The sequence below is a fragment of the Pangasianodon hypophthalmus genome, chromosome 11 (assembly GCF_027358585.1).
Source record: "Pangasianodon hypophthalmus isolate fPanHyp1 chromosome 11, fPanHyp1.pri, whole genome shotgun sequence".
Classification (NCBI taxonomy): Eukaryota; Metazoa; Chordata; class Actinopteri; order Siluriformes; family Pangasiidae; genus Pangasianodon; species Pangasianodon hypophthalmus.
Genome location: NC_069720.1, coordinates 20,231,265 through 20,247,796, shown reverse-complemented (window position 1 = coordinate 20,247,796; position 16,532 = coordinate 20,231,265). Strand labels below are relative to the sequence as shown.

Genomic DNA, 16,532 nt, shown 5'->3' with positions numbered 1-16,532 from the left:
CCAGCGACAAGGAAAAGCACAGATGGGTATCTTTATATCTAAGAGTGTAACATTAATCCTAACTCTAACTTAACCAATCCTCAGTACTGGGCTCTTATTCAGAATCGATAATTAATTTGATTTGGACTGTGAATGCAACACTGCCGCCTCCCTCAGTGGTAGCAGTGGATTGGTGGAAAGCCCAGGTCTTCGCTGACAGACTCCCCTCCACCCTCCTCCCTCCCTCCCTCCCTCCCTCCTCCATCCCTCCATCCCTCCCTCCTCTTCTCTCTATGCGTTGTCACAGCACCCTGGCTGCCACCTCCCCAACCCAAGCGACAACGGTGAAGATAAACACATCCCCTCGATACACACTTCAGCATCTTCACCATGTTCTTTCTGGCAGGTGGAACACATTTACACGCCTAGGTCTGGGAGCAGCTTGACGGGATCACGCGTAATAACGCGCCATCGTCCCAAAATAAACACGTACCAAGACGCGCGCTCATCGCAATCAAGTGCCGCTCTTAATCCCCGCACGGATGGATTCTCTCTGACTTTTTGTGCTGGATTTGAGATGTGCAGGATCCACAGAAGCCATATGGGATTGTTTACAGCACCGCCAGGCCCGCTGGAGGATGAAACACGGGCTCTGAATGTGCCCATGTAAGATGCTGTGATCATCAACGCATCTGAGTAACGCAACGCATTTGGCGTGATTCAGTCTCCGCGTGATGCGGTAGTATTTCTGGGTCGTCCGATTTTCCTTTAGGTTTAGTATAAACCCATGCGGTAGCCATAGTAATGCTTTGCGTGGACTGAAGCTGGATGGGCGCACTCTGCTGGAAATGGAAAGCTTTAACCCATTTTAGATCACTGAGGCTCATTTTTAAAAGACTCCCCAGTCGTACGCTGAAAGACTTTGGAGGCACATCATATGTCATTAAGTGTTGGATGCGATGAGGCGTCCCCTGATCTGTAGGGCCCATCTCTGCTAGAGGAAAACACTGAGGTTCTGGAGGTTCAACAATGCCGAGCTCTCGCCTCAGCGCTGGCTCCGTGGACTACTGGGTGGACGGCTCACGCCGAGATGTTTCCTTGGAGGAGTTCTACACCATGGGCCCAGAACTGGGGAGGCAAGTATACTATAGGACAGTGATCCTGATCCATCATTTTATAACACCCCCCCCCCCCCCCCCCCCCCCCCATCCTTACACACACACACACACACACACACACACACCTCCATCACTATGGTGATGGTGTACATCAATGTTGTCCAAGTCTGTAACAAGAAGGGAAAGAAATTCTTCCTGTAAATATAATCTAGATGAATTTTGTTCATGAATGAGTTTAATGCTGTGGTGTGTGTGTGTGTGTGTGTGTGTGTGTGTGCTCCTTCAACACTGGGTTTCTGCTGTGTTCTTAGTAAAGATGTCTGGTTCTAGTATAATAGCTGTAATTGGGTCATGTGAGATGGAATCATTATCTCAGCTTGTAGACGTTTATGATTCCAGATTGTTGCAAATGCTACTCTGGTTAGTGGTCCAAGAGGAGACAGGATATTTTGCACAGACTTTTTTGTTGGTGGAAAGCTGGATGTTGTACAAATTACATGATATTAAGGGCAGCCTGTGATTTAAGAAGAAAAACAGAAATAGAGGGGTGGATTAAGAGGAGGAAGAGTATGAGGAGGAGGATGAAGAGGGGGAAATCAGGTGATGTGGCCCAGCTCTCTGCATTCATACAGTGAGATGACCTCTGACCTCTGACCCCAGACACCTGACACACACACCCACCCACACATATATGGTCTTTTGAGTGTGGAGTTGATGCTTTGCTCTCAGTGCCTAATGACATTTAAGATCGGCTTTCTTGAAGCCGATGTGTTTAATCACAAGTCACCAGATGGAGTGGTGCTCAGGCTCCCTGTGTGTTCAGCCTTGTGATCTCAAGCAGTCATCCGCTGACAATTAAGTGTTAACGATTTCACAGAACCCAAGAAAGCCCTCTAGCACCTCCACTCACATACCAGGTGATGTGTGAATTCCAGCTTCCTTTTGGTGAAAAAAAAAAAAAAACACTGCTTGGTGTTGGATCTAATCTAAGAAACTGGAAGAAACATGGGTTAGGCTTACAATTATAACCTTGCAATTTATTTATTAGATAATTGATACAGGATAGGATTATGTAAATATTAATTTCTCATCATGTATGTACTAACTAGACAATCTAAATATACTAAGTACTAGTGTTGACGCAGTAGGTAGTGTTGCTGTCTCACAGCTCCAGGGTCTCTGGTTTGATTTTGAACTTGGGTTATTGCCTGTGTGGCTTTCCTTTATGTTCTCTGGTTTCCTCCTACCTCCCAAAAACTTGGATTGGCTACACGAAAGCTGTGGTTTAGTGCGTGAAAGTGTGTGTGCATGGTGCCCTGCAATGGTATGGCATCCCATCCATGGTGTCGTCCCACCTTCCGCCAGGAATAAGCCCCAGATTCAAGATAAAGCAGTTACCGAAGAAGCATGAATAAATGAATGTATAAAAATATTGAACTGCCACTCTGCTTCTTATTGCGGCTTCACATATCTTCTGATAGAGTTTCAGAATTTAGAAGTAGGCCACCAGTTTGGAAGAAGGACACTCACAGCTTGAGCAGGATTGAGCTGGACAGCTGTATGGTGACTCAAATCAAAGCTCTTACTTGGTGGCATGATATCAAATACAATACCCCACTGATTCCTCATCAGTTGCACATTTGTGCTACCCCAGTTTCCAAGATTATGAATTGCATCTCCATCTTGACTCTGGCTCTGAGCATCGTCTATTTAACATTGATGACTTCATTGATTTTTCCTTTGGTTTTTCTCTAGAGGGGCTACATCAGTTGTGTATCGCTGTGAAGAGAAGCAAACAGAGAAGCCCTATGCAGCCAAGGTCCTGAAGAAGACTGTAAGTCAGCTTGCTGTTTTAGTAGAAAGTTAAAGATTAGTTATAAACTCAAGAACAATATTTTATACAATTTAGCACTTTCATATTGTTGCAGATCGACAAGAAAATTGTAAGAACAGAAATTGGGGTTCTACTGCGTCTTTCCCATCCAAACATTGTAAGAACTTGGGTATTTTCCTCTTCTGCTATAAGAGTCAGTGGAAAGAGTTATTGGCTACACTGTACATTTCTGAATAATATTAGCTTGCATGGATTTATGCATTTATTTGTGCAGGATTTTGCCACACCAGTACTACATTCTTTTCCACATACAACATAATTTGCAGCATAATTTCTCCCCATTGTTTCTCTCTGTGTGGCTTATAGATTCGCCTGAAAGAGATCTTCGAGACGGAAACAGAGATCTCTCTAATCCTAGAGCTTGTCACTGGCGGGGAACTTTTTGACAGGTGTGCTTTCACAGAAAGTCTATTTAAAACCCTGTCTTTATTTAAAAAACTTTAAAGGAAACAGCATATGTGTTTGCCAGGGGATTACTGGCTTCAGAGAGTAGAGAAATAGAAGCAAAGGTCTTTCATTCCATTAACAGTTCAGAGAATTCTCTTGATAGGGTTAATTCTTTTTCTGTTTAAGTGCAACAAAGCAAGGTTTTTTCAGCTGCAGTGGTTAAAACCTAATTTAGGATAATATATTGCTAAAGGTCATCCATTCTTTTCATTTCCAAATATAACTTTTTGACTAATCAGTATATATTTTCTCTGCAGACTGTGTTCACCTGGATGGATAGGTTGTTTGAGCTTTCCTGTTTCTTTCAATGTAGACAGACGAACGGCAAAAGCTCAACAGATTAAAAAAAAAGCGCCTAGGTAGTGAAAGTACCGTGTATACTTCCACTTCCACGTTTACACGTATATATAAGGCTACACAGTGGGCCTTATTTCTCTGCTGTGCTTTAACTATTTTTGGCTAACAGCTTTCGATGGGAAAAAAGACAGTGATACGTACGCTTTTAAATTAGTGGTGTAACACAATGTCACTATCTGTATCTGTTTAGTGCTCCAAATATACATATCTGTATCTGTATTTGGTTTTAAACCCAAAGTGGACGTGGTCTAAACACTGGAAGCCACTGTGAAAAAAACCCAGAGGTGGAAATGCCAGCACTGTCAGCATCATCTGAATTCTGGCTTTGACAGTTCCTCAACCTCAGCTACCTCACTCAAGTTCATAATTAGTTTCAACTATAGATGTACAGGATTCCCAAAATATAAACAAACTAGTAGCTTGATTTAAACCACTGCAGCCGTGACCAGGCAGTTACTAAGGATAAATGAATGAACACTATGTTCATGTTAATGGTCTTTCTTTGCCCCGCAAGCTTCATATTTGACTGTTCACTCCCACTTGCATAAAAGTCCCACAACTTTTTTGTTTTTGTTGCATCCTGAGGGATTCCACTCACAATGCACAACCAGATTTACATTCGACCAGATGCCTTGAGAACCTTTCCAACAAGCTTTCAAAAAATTGTGCACTTTCTATTTGTGTCTGTTTAGAACACATTATCTGTTCCTTCTGAGAAATGTATTTGTATTTGGTTACATTCCTATTTTAAATCATAGATTAGAATCAGCCAACAGTATTGCTAGTTGATTTTTAATACTTTTGGAATACAATCACGTACTATTCTTAGCATTTTTTATAGTGCCTTATGGCTGAATTATTCATGATCATGCAAGGGCTGAATGCATGAAAGCATTTTGTGAAACAGTTTGTGTCACTTCAAACTCATTAGCTGAATGTTTTATCATTTCAGGATTGTGGAGAGGGGTTACTACAGTGAACGAGACGCTGCTCATGTCATCAAGCAGATCCTGGAGGCAGTGGCGGTAAGGCCCAAGTTTAGTGTGTACTTCTATTATTTTTATTATTTTAATTTTTTGACTTGTAAATTGTTTAATTTTCATATTTTAAAGGTAATTGCTATGGGTTCTGTCACTCTGGAGATATCATAAAAATCAAAAATCTAAATTACAATCATACATAATTAAATCGTATACAAGCATCAAATTGTTAAGATTAATGTTTTTATTAAAGGAAATGTAATGTATATGATAATTAGCTAAGGATCATTACTGAGCAACTATGAATATCTGGGCAAAAAGGAGACAAAAGCGTCCTCTATCCTTCCATGTCAGCCATTCTACACGTTTCAGCTGTAGTTCTCACACCCTGCTAGACACACAGATGGTGTTAGAAGAAAACTTTTTTTCCATGGAATGCCCTGAGAGCTAAATGCACTTTATAGTCATGTCGAGACTTGTTTTGATGGAAATCTGGTGAGCAGTAATTGGATCCTATTAAGGCCCTCGTAACAGACAAGCTATCCACTGACACATGATTTGCAAAGTGATTATAGACTTTATAGAATGTAATTTGATTTCCAGAGCCATCTGTTCAGGTGTCTTTGTCGTGATGGTTGTTTGCACAATACATACATTATGCTGAGAAATGACTGAGGCAAAATAATACATAGAGACATGTGTTTATGCTACATAATATTTATGATCTAATAAAAAAAATCATGATTAAAGAATAAAACAGTGAAATGTCCTAGTTTATTTAATACATTTCTTATATATGAGATATATAAGCAGCAGAAAAGTTATGTAAAGTGACAGACACTTAGCCTGTTTATTATCCTTTACATTAAAACTCACCTTTATACTATGTCCATTTGATATTAAATATATAAGAATCTTCTTACATCAGCTTCTGTCCTGGAGGTGCAGAGGACAGCACAGTTTTGGAAATAATTATGATTTTCTTGCTCTACTTTAGTAATGTGTCAGAGCAAGAGAATAGCTAACTGTGCTGGACTCTTGTGCTTCAGGGCTAAAACTAGAACAAGCTCAGTGTCAGTGTCTAGCTCAATTTAAGAGAAACAGGCATCTAATACAAAGCTTACTATCAGGAGTCAAGAGGTCTTTAAAAATGATACCATGCAGAAGTAAAGATGTTGCTAATTTTCCTAGCAACAAAATAGTAGTTCTAAAATATTCTCAACCAGAGGATTAATATTAATTAATGTTGGTTGCTTAGCCTGAGACTAGAGGGATTTTACTACTAAGTGGAGTGAAACTGCTAATGGATGTGAGGGAGTTGTGCTAGTGTGAGGGAGTTGCGTAATCATTCAGAAGCTAGAAGCATCATTTTAGATTCGCAGTCAACTTTATTGTCATTGTGCAGAGAATGAGCCAATGAAATGCAATTTTTCGCATATCCTAGCTTGCTAGGAACTTGGGGTCAGAGCGCAGGGTCAGCCATGATACGCCACCCCTGGAGCAGATGTGGTTAAGGGGCTTGCTCAAGCGCCCAACAGCAGCAGCTTGAAAGTGCTGGGGCTTGAACCCCCGACCTTCCGACCTCTGGAACCCAGAGCCTTAACTGTTCAGCCACCACTGCCCATATAGTGAGCAAATATACACGGCACCCTGCAAAATGTGAAATAATCCTCTCAGAGAAAAAAAAAATCCATTGCTGTTTCCCCCGTCCATTTTAATCTCCTGAGCGGGATGAAACTGGGCTGCCTGATATGTGACAGCTTGGGAGCAGGGTGCATGCCAGAGACAGTGAAACAGCACGGTGGTGGCCATATGCAAGTTTTATTTTGCATAAAGCATTGCTCACAGCTGTAATCTATGTCAATTTGTGTTAGATTGTAACTTAGATTCTATAGGTACGCTGGGTATTGTTGTGAATGGCTGGTGCTGCTTCTGCTGATTTTACATATACTATATACATACTTTTACATATATATATATATATATATATATATATATATATATATATATATATATATATATATAGTAAAATCAGCAAAAGCAGATTGTAAGAGAATGTAAGATTGTTAGATTAGATTGTAGATTGTAAGAGAATGTAAGAGCTTTGATAAATGACATACACTCCATGAAGTAGACTGATTTTTTTCTGCATTTATCAAGAACACCAAGTGTTGTATCTCACTGACTCATTTTTAACCTTCTCACTCAGGGTGCTATGAAAGCATGATGATCCTCTAGCATGTCAAATTAACACCCTGTCATTTTCTGAAACTTCCATCCGAGCTATTATCAGTGGTTTTATACTGTACGTTGTTACATACCGCTATAAGAGTGACAGGTGTCAGATTTTCTTCACCTAGCATGATTTCCGTCAGAATTATAGGACTGTTAAAAAAAATGACATCTGTTCTTTGCCTTCGCACACCAACATAATTAACACAGCTCTTGGCATGGCATGATTCATACCAGCACTTTAGCTTGAGGCTCCGAGACACCCAAGCGTCATTACTTGGATTTATATGCAGCCAGAATGTTAGGAAAACTAGCAGGAAGAGGAATGGTTCTAAAGGACTGGTAAAGGCACATCCATCATCCTTTCCAACAGTAATGGAGGTGCTCTGGCTCTGTGTGGAGTGCAACAAATATTGGCCCTGTGAATCTCAGGATTTGTAGGCAGATGTGAAGGTGCAGTGCCGAGTGCGACGCCTCCACCGCTGCGTTAACAAGCTCCCAGGTTTCAGCTCAACCTTAATCCGGACATCAATGGGCCAGGGCTGTCTGCTAGATTATACACGCAGATACGCTCACGCTCGAGCACGCTCTGTCAGTGTGCCGTGTAATAAGCATTAAGCAACTAATGAGTGAAATTGAAACAGCAAATCACCGATTAGTGCAACTCTGCCAAATTATACAGAAAGCTCAAATTCAGAGCAGTTTAGCGTGGCCTAAAATGTGACGGGAAAAAAGCCCATCTGCTGCAGCTCTTTCAGATGATGGCAGGCATTTTCCATTTCAATTAATCTGGCCAGCCCGTGGCCTGATTAAGTTAAATCCCATAGGTTCCACTAGAATTCTCCCTGCTCTCACTGTGCTCTCAGTCTATTCAAGGATTCAGACCTACCAAAATAATGAAGGATCATTCCACAATGGTGCTCATTAGTCTGCCACTGATACCACACATTTGCTATTTATTATCATTGCAGGCTGAGATGCTGCAACTTGTTCTTGTGAACAATTTGCAGGACTTATAATGAGCAGATCGGTTGGGTTTCAGTGAGTAAAACTGTAAGAAAATCTCCCCGTTATACCTGCACCTAGCTCTAACCTTTCCAATTACAACCTGTTCATATAGTTGGCTTATGCAATTCATCTTTATTTGCTCTCTGTAATCATATTTAATGCTTTGTTATAAATGGAAGGTCAAATAAATTCCTTAAAAAGGGATAAAACTCCAAAGACGGAGTGGTATGATGTGACTGTAGTGGGTTTTTTCCCCTTATATCATAGCAATTTGTTTTTTTATTTATTAAAGAACAACACATCAGTTTTTTTTATCTGTTTATAGTTGTGTTTGATGTTGTAGAACATCTGTTAAACCACCAGCTTCTCTTTCTGTAAATAGATTAATAAGTCAAGTCAAGACATGTCAAGTAGCTCTTTATTGTCATCATAGCTATATACAGTGTGCAGTACAAAGTGAGATTAAATAACGTTTCTCTTGGACCCAAGGTGCAAGATACATGTATGACATACGCAGTGTCATATGATACGCAGGGCTGACAGGAAATAAATAAAGTTTAACAGGAATAAGAAGCATGCAGGGAGGGGGTATGTGCAACACTCAAATCCAATAAATACGCCAATCGAAAGGAACATTTAACGTGATAATAAGACAGTGAAGTGACTTATAAGGTCCACAGCTGCGAAATTTACTATAAAGTCTAAAGTGACAGTGCAGTAATGGTTGTGATAGCAACCTGAGAGGAATGACGGTTCAGGGACAGCGCAGTACTGTAATGAGTCAGTACTCTGTGTAGTCTGTGTGCTGTAAAGAATACATCAGTGCAGTAAATAAGACCAAAAATGCAGCTGATCATGTTACATGAGAAACCCTCCATCTTGAAGACTTTCTAATGTTGGAAAACTTATAGTTATGGCTTTACTTCTGACAATTACAAAGCGCTGACACTGGAGACTCCGTCCAAAAATGCTAAATAAACGTCTCCTCACAGAAAACCTCATATCAACAATTACACATTTTTAATCCGTCTATGGTGCATCCACCATACACACATATCTTATCAAATCGTACTTAACCCTGGTTAAACTGGCTTACAATGTTCTAACTGTACAGTACATTATAGGCAGCGTTTGCTTGAGTGGTTGTTTGAAATGTGATCAAAATTCTATTTCAATGTAGTATTGAAGGTGCAACTTTCATTCTTTCTTTCTTTCTTTTTTCATTACAGTACTTGCACGAAAATGGGGTCGTTCACAGGGACCTCAAACCTGAAAACCTGTTATACGCTGATCTGTCAATAGATGCTCCTCTCAAGATAGGTAACCAAATACAAATCTTTATCTCTTTTCTTATGTTTTTCAGAACATTTTCTGTAAATTGAACAGTAAATAGAAATGGGTGCACTGGTAATTTAACACAATGTATGAGAAGATGCTTTATCGCTGGCATGTTATCTGCAACTTGTCCACAGCCGACTTTGGTCTCTCCAAGATAATAGATGAGCAAGTGACGATGAAGACGGTGTGTGGCACTCCTGGTTACTGCGGTGAGTTCCTGTGATCACACAAGAGTAGCTTGAAAATCAAAAGAACATGAAATAAAATGAAAAATGGATCAATATTAGGACCAGTGGCATAGCCAGGAATTAATTTAAGGGGGTTGGTGTGGAAATATATTAAATAAAAGTGCCATGTGATCTGTACATTTAAATTGATAAGTGTAACACACTCTTGTGTTTTGGTTGGATGCCAGACAGTAGTAGGAGTGATGGTGCTATTCAAAATTCGTTATTTAATCATTATGGCTTGTTCTATCATCAAACGATCTTTCCATATTGATCATTTTGCCATAAAATACCTTTATGGCTGTTCTACTGAAAAAAGTGTTAAAATGATTCACTAGAAATAGGAGGAAATGATATCCCTATGCTCAGGGAGTAGCTAGCTGCCTAGTAGCTTTCAAACACAAAATGGGAAATCTTGATTGGTTAATCCTGTCCCTCCACCATAGAAGCTGGTAGCCAATAAAATGTGATTAAACATAGTAAGAGCCACATTGATTTAACATGTGGTGTGGTTAAATATGAAGAAATAGTAATGATGACTTCCTTAATCTTTCAGGAATATACTCGAGGTGCAATTAAATTGAAAAATATGAGAAATATTGTTATTTAACCTATATATAAAATCATCTGAACCATATGCTTATGTTAACCACCCAAGAAAAAGCATTCTGAACTGACATAAAATATTTCATATGTGCTATGGTTGTTTCAGTTGCATTTATAAAAATTATTATTATGTCAATACAAGATTTTGTTTCTGTGTGTTTACTTGATAGTATACTGGTTCTCATGTGCAGCTGCTCATTGCTAATTGTTTTTCCTGATTTTTTATGTTTTACATAAAGAATAAAAACTCTGAAATGTATCAGTCATTCAAAATAACACACACTGTTAGAAAACAGATTGGGCAGTAGGTGTATTTCCTGTTTATCCTCTCATCTTCCATCAGCTCCTGAAATTCTCAGAGGCAACGCTTATGGCCCAGAGGTAGACATGTGGTCCGTGGGAGTGATCCTGTATATACTGTGAGTAAACAACCAAACAAGCTCTGTGAATAAACACATTACATCATATCCACCTGCAGTGCAGCCTTTGGCGTAAAGTGACATTCACACTAAATCTGCCATTTTTTCTCTTCTTCCACCCCAGGCTGTGTGGGTTCGAACCGTTTTTCGATCCGAGAGGAGACCAGTACATGTACAGCCGTATCCTCAATTGTGACTATGAGTTTGTCTCCCCCTGGTGGGACGAGGTCTCCCTCAATGCAAAAGATCTGGTGAGGTCCAACTTGCTTACTGTCAGGATTTGGGTTCAAGATGAGACACTGGTTGAGTCGCTGAGTTAAAAACCATTTAACATTTATTCTGAATACACATATTTTAGTTCACCTTGTTTAGATTTAATTGAGGGCAAGTCTTATCTTCAATTCGGTTTTCTGAATTGATAAAGGAAAAAGTAAAGGAAAAAAGTCAAAATATAAGATAGAAACATTATAAAGAGAGAAAGAGTTCAAATAAACATGTCAAGTCATGTAATGTAGTGTAATGAAAATCAAAACACATGTTCGTGATTAAAGTTATCCATCAGTTATTCATTTATTTCAGAATCCAGTTCTGAGCTGAAGTTTAAGCCAGGTCTGTGGAGCACTATCTGTAGAGCAGTTGTTGTTTAACAGGAGGCCATGGCGAAATGTGAAAGTGATATAATTGTTATAAATACTAGTAATCCTGTTTTTTTTTTCCAGTGCAATTTAAAAATTTACTAACAGCATCCGTAACCAAATAATTTAGTTCTTTGTCTTATACTTACTGTACCTGGAGGAAGCTTGGAAGCTTGCCATGATCTAAAGCTTATAAATGTGTTGTTGTTTATTGAATAAATTAAACATTTTGGGAAAAATGAGTTGGGAAATCACTGTGGGTTAAGAGAGGAGGAGGATGCGTTGGGGGGGACTTAACACCACCCCGATGCCGATTATTTTCATATAACATGGTCCATTATGTGTGTTATTCCTTACTTAAATGTCATTCACTTTGAATATGTAAAATTGAAATCTACTGTGCATTATGATATACCACAAACCTTCACAGTGGGTTGTACAGTTTCTGTCACCCTTTTTGATAGCAATCTAGAAAGACAGTGTATTTCTTTGTTTTTAACTCATGCAGGTCAGTAAACTTATAGTTCTGGACCCTCATAAGCGTCTGAGTGTGCAGCAGGCGCTGGAGCATCCGTGGGTCCTTGGCAAAGCAGCGCGCTTCTCCCACATGGACACCACGCAGAGGAAGCTGCAGGAGTTTAACGCTCGCCGCAAACTGAAGGTTAGAGACAGCTCTGTGTATCTTTTTTCCTGCATTCAGATTTGTATTGGGACATTTTCCTATAGTAACGTTACAGCAAATTACAGCTACTATGTGCCTAAGTCAAAAACTTTATGAATCGCGTTCGTGGACAGAGGTAGCTGCACAGTTCAGGTTCTGTCTTAGTGACTCGCTTCACGTTCAAAATGCCTTACCCTTCAACTGCTCAGTTAAGAGTTTAGATTGGATTCTATTCAATTCAATTTTATTTCAATTGAAATTAGGGAGAAATTCACACATTAGGGATTAGGGATAAATTACAATGTGCATTGTTAAAAGCACTACACAAATAAAATTGAACTGAATTGAATGGTCAAATATTAAGCTCATTATTTAAATGTGTACAGAATATAATTGACCAGGGCTGCGAAGTTTCTGCAACATTTCCAGCCCAACTACATCACAAAATCCACACAAAAGACCTGAAACTGCCCCAAAAGATGTGGGCACTGGAAAAAGGAGTCACATTTTTCTTCTTTTCCTCAGCCTTTTCTGAGAAAACAAGGTCACCATGGTTCCATATTCCCCCTTTCCCTCTCCCAATCTTTGCAATATCTTACAGTAGAAATGCTACTGTACATCACTGTATGGACGTGGACTTTGCCTTTGTTTGCAGAAATTTAGTAGACTCAATTCAAATTACTTGGTATAAAACAAGTTCTTGGCAGAGTATTTTTAAATTAGTCTAATCTGGCAACCCCCTCCTGAGCATGGGGCAGCGTGACACTTGCCCTAAAGGGCCTCTGTTAGCACTAGTTGCAGTTCTCCCTTTTTACCACTAGGTCAAAAATGAGATAATAATTTCACTACAGAGCTAAATGGGGCAGTGAACCCTTTGCCCCACAACAAGCAAACAAATCAATGGAAAATCAGCTTATATCTGACAAATAGCAACATTTTGTTCATCTTTGGTTACTTAAAAGAAGTAATTAGTATTTCAGTGGAACTTAAAGTATATGGAGTTAGGATGAATTAGGTCCTAGTTGACATTATTTATAGTCCTACTTGTTTCTGAGTTACTTAAGTTTGGATTAAACTCATTCAATTCAAGTGACCAATGAAGTCAGCCTATTACTATAGGAACACAATAATAATAATAATAATAATAATAATAATGTGAGTTACACAATCACAGACTCCCTGGCAATGCTCACAGACCCAGCAATGGCCAAAGAGACCTCATCTAACCTGTATTACCCTGTTAATGCCGTGTGCCTGGTTATGTCTGTAATGATATTGCAGGGTATGCTGTATATCATAGTCTGTCATAGTGCCTAAAAAAAAGAACAGAGAGAGCATGTTTCCATGACTTTATTGCTGGTGGAATTGTCAAGGCTATCAACTTTGCCTTTTGCAATTACACCAATTCTTTCCCCAACTACGTTTCAGATGATTACACACCTCTGAGCTCATTATATGAGGGCCTTGAGAATCCCACCAGTTACATTAATTTAGTGTAAGTTGTCTCACCACTAGTGCATAGTACATTATATTCATCATTACAAAAAATCTGTTGAGTTAATGTTTGATTTAATTGTTTTAAAGCTGTGCAGTTTTAGTCTGGTTTTAAAAACCAGTCTACCTTAAGAGATCTTCAAGCTTTTTGAGTACTTGTTGAATATTTAATCCTACACAATATCCTTTGTTTCTTTAGGCTGCCATGAAAGCTGTGGTGGCAACAAGCCGCATGCATGAGGGCTCAAGGCGCCGCACCGACAGCTGTGAGATCCCCAGCTCTGACAAGAACTCACGGCAATGCAGTTTGGCAAAAGACGCACCCATGGACACCCAGAGTGAATCCGTGCCTGTTGAAGAAGGCATGGACAAGACTGAGGAGAAGGAGACATCACATGACCTGAGTTCCCCCATCCACGCCCCTCTGAGCCCCAGATCGTCCACTCTGACCATGGGAACCATGCCCACCAGGCCACCCCTAAAGGCAGAAGGGCTGAGACAGTCCTCAGTCATGGCCATGGCTCCAGTGGTCCGGCCCAGAGTGCCAAAGAAAAGTTGCTCGGTGGATCCTGGGGTTAAGCGTGAGCCCTTGCCGGTCCTCGCCAGCCCACCTAGCCCTAAAAGCATGAGCAATGGCTTTGTTGAGACTGGAAACAGCACAGCAGAGTGTCAATGAGAGCAGGTGATCCAGAGGAATCTGGAATGATGACCTGAACTGTCATCCTGTACAACCTGTCATCTCACTAGTCTGCAGAACCGATGAAGCCTCTTGGAAAAGTAGTGATAAAAGTCTTAAAATTATACTACAAGTCCAGTTTACTTGACTTACTACAACTAGACGTTTGAAATGACCTGGAAAACTTTCATTAAAGACACAAACTGTGTTAGAATGAATGGCATTATTATGAGGATGACACATCTGTGGGTAGATTGTAGCTGGTACTGTAGAGAATAGGCACAATATAAGAGACAAGGGCCTAAAAAAGATGTTTGTAATTTTTCTTTTCTCTTTCCCGTTTACAAATTTTAACATTTGATCTTTTGGCTCTCCAAACCAGTGAACTCTGTCTGAAAACGTAACCTTTCAAATTCCCCCTGATGCTATGTTACTAATAGAGTAAAGACACTGTAAGGAGCTTGTTCGCTTTGCATGCCAGTACCTATGTACATGAAAGTGAATTTCTTATCTTGGAATTAATTTCTGTATTTTTATAGAATGTGCAAACAAATTAAGGGACTAATAATCATGGTTATTTTCTCTTAACTAGCAAAGAGGTAAAAAGAATAACGTGTTTGTGAAATTAATATTGTAAAAGCATATAATTTTTTGGACGATTGGACCTAAGACTTAAGGTTTATATTGTACATACTCTTTTAAAGTAGACATATAAATATTAAATTATCCTTACAATAATTTGCCCATTGAGCTCTGTGTAGCGGTTAAGGATAACATCCTTTCCGATATTATATTCAGTTGAATTCTGAGTATTTCTTTTCCCGAAACATAATGATTTTCCTCTAAAGGAAATATTATAATGAATGGAAGTGATGACATTCTCAAAAACCTTTCTGCTTGATCTATTTACTCATAACCATGCACAACAGTAAAGCTCTACAGAATGTATATAACAAAGCTACATAATCTTGCAAGATTGTAATTGCGTAATATACGTTAAGCCTTTAGCTCCACTCATGTTGCCACTGTGTTTATATTCTGTTGTATTTTTGACATGAAGATTCGCATTGCTCTCTTTTCAGATGTACATCACAACCACACTTTCTACCTCTTTCTGTGCAGGGGCTTACAACCTCCCAAACACTATTCTGGGAAAAGATAAAATGTCTTCATATTAAGCAGTGACAGAAATGATCTTATTGGCATAGTGGAAGAATATAAACCTGACATCTGTTGCAGTAAATTGATCTGCTTCTGTAAAAAAGGAATTGAACTAAAAAAAAAAAAAAAAATTATGTCACGATTATATAACCATTCACCCAATACCACACTATTCTGTTGCATAAACAGGAGCTTTGTACATATTGCTGACATGCACAGAAAATTGTCATCACTGAAATACATCTATATGATTATGTGTGATATTTTACAGTTAATATACACCACTTAGATATGCTGACTTCAATAAATAGCCTACAATCCAGGGTAGATGCTATTTGTGTTTGATTGGGAATTGTGTTTTCATGACTAATAAATTGAGTTAATATCTTTCGTGTTTTTGTGTGGAATGTGGAACTTTTAATTATAAGACTCCATGGGTTTGCAAAGCGATTCTTGTTTACTTCTTTCTTTTAACCTTTAGTGTACCTCAAAGTTGATAACTGATCACAATAATTCTGTAAGATGAGCTTTTAGGTCCAAGTAGCTGGCAAAATAAATCAGTAAATGCAATATACATACAAATAACTTCAGAATTATTGGTACTCTTCAGGGAATGGATAAAAAGACTGACTCAATATTTTTATTTTTATTTATTTATTTTTTTGTGACTCCAAGAAATGACTCAAAAAGTTTTACTCAAACATTTGGGAACAAATGTTCCTCAAAAAAAAAAAAAAAAAAAAAAAAAAAAAAACTCTGTTTTGTTTAAAATATTAGTATTTTCTTTTTAAAATATTGATATGGACCATAAATGTTGAGCAATATGGAGCAAAAAAATTTAGCACCTGTAAAGAACATTTAAATGCATTTTCTTCTCTCGGTCTCCAGGAACCATGTTTCAGAATTGCCTTTAGAATTTTTTTTTAATTAAAATTAAACAACAACAAGCTGTTTGGAAGTTTTGCAGAAAAGAAGCCCTTGCTGACAGCAACTCAAAAATGCAGCACCTGAAATTCACACACGTACACACACCAAGCGCACATCAGTGTTGAGGAAAAATGGTGATTGCATACAATGTAACTCCACTGCACATTCTGGTGGTGCATCACTGATGGTACTGTTTTGTTTCTAGTGGTCCAGGGGCTCATTTGAAGATTGACGATAGTATAATTTCTGCTACGAAGGCAGTCTAATCTAAGTATATAAATGAGTATTAAATGCATGGAATAAAGGTTCTGTATGGTTTTAGGGTACTGTGCAGAACAGCTGGGAAACTGCCACATGAGTATACACTCTGGAC

At 38.9% G+C, this 16,532-nt stretch overlaps 1 protein-coding gene across 2 annotated transcripts; it reads left to right on the top strand.

The window, feature by feature from the left end:
* The first annotated feature begins 269 nt into the window (after positions 1-269).
* On the top strand, positions 270-15,619 carry si:ch73-60h1.1 (calcium/calmodulin-dependent protein kinase type IV). 2 transcript variants are annotated; one of them, XM_026946281.3, is made up of 11 exons: positions 270-1,115; positions 2,853-2,931; positions 3,026-3,088; positions 3,298-3,380; positions 4,748-4,820; positions 9,245-9,335; positions 9,488-9,562; positions 10,530-10,605; positions 10,730-10,856; positions 11,749-11,901; positions 13,595-15,619. In XM_026946281.3, exons 1-11 carry the CDS (start codon positions 1,009-1,011, stop codon positions 14,069-14,071), a joined length of 1,404 nt encoding a protein of 467 aa, XP_026802082.2. In that variant the 5' UTR covers positions 270-1,008; the 3' UTR covers positions 14,072-15,619. The 2 variants fall into 2 exon arrangements, with proteins under 2 accessions (XP_026802082.2, XP_034164387.2); XM_034308496.2 differs by lacking the exon at positions 3,026-3,088.
* The last annotated feature ends 913 nt before the right edge of the window (positions 15,620-16,532 follow it).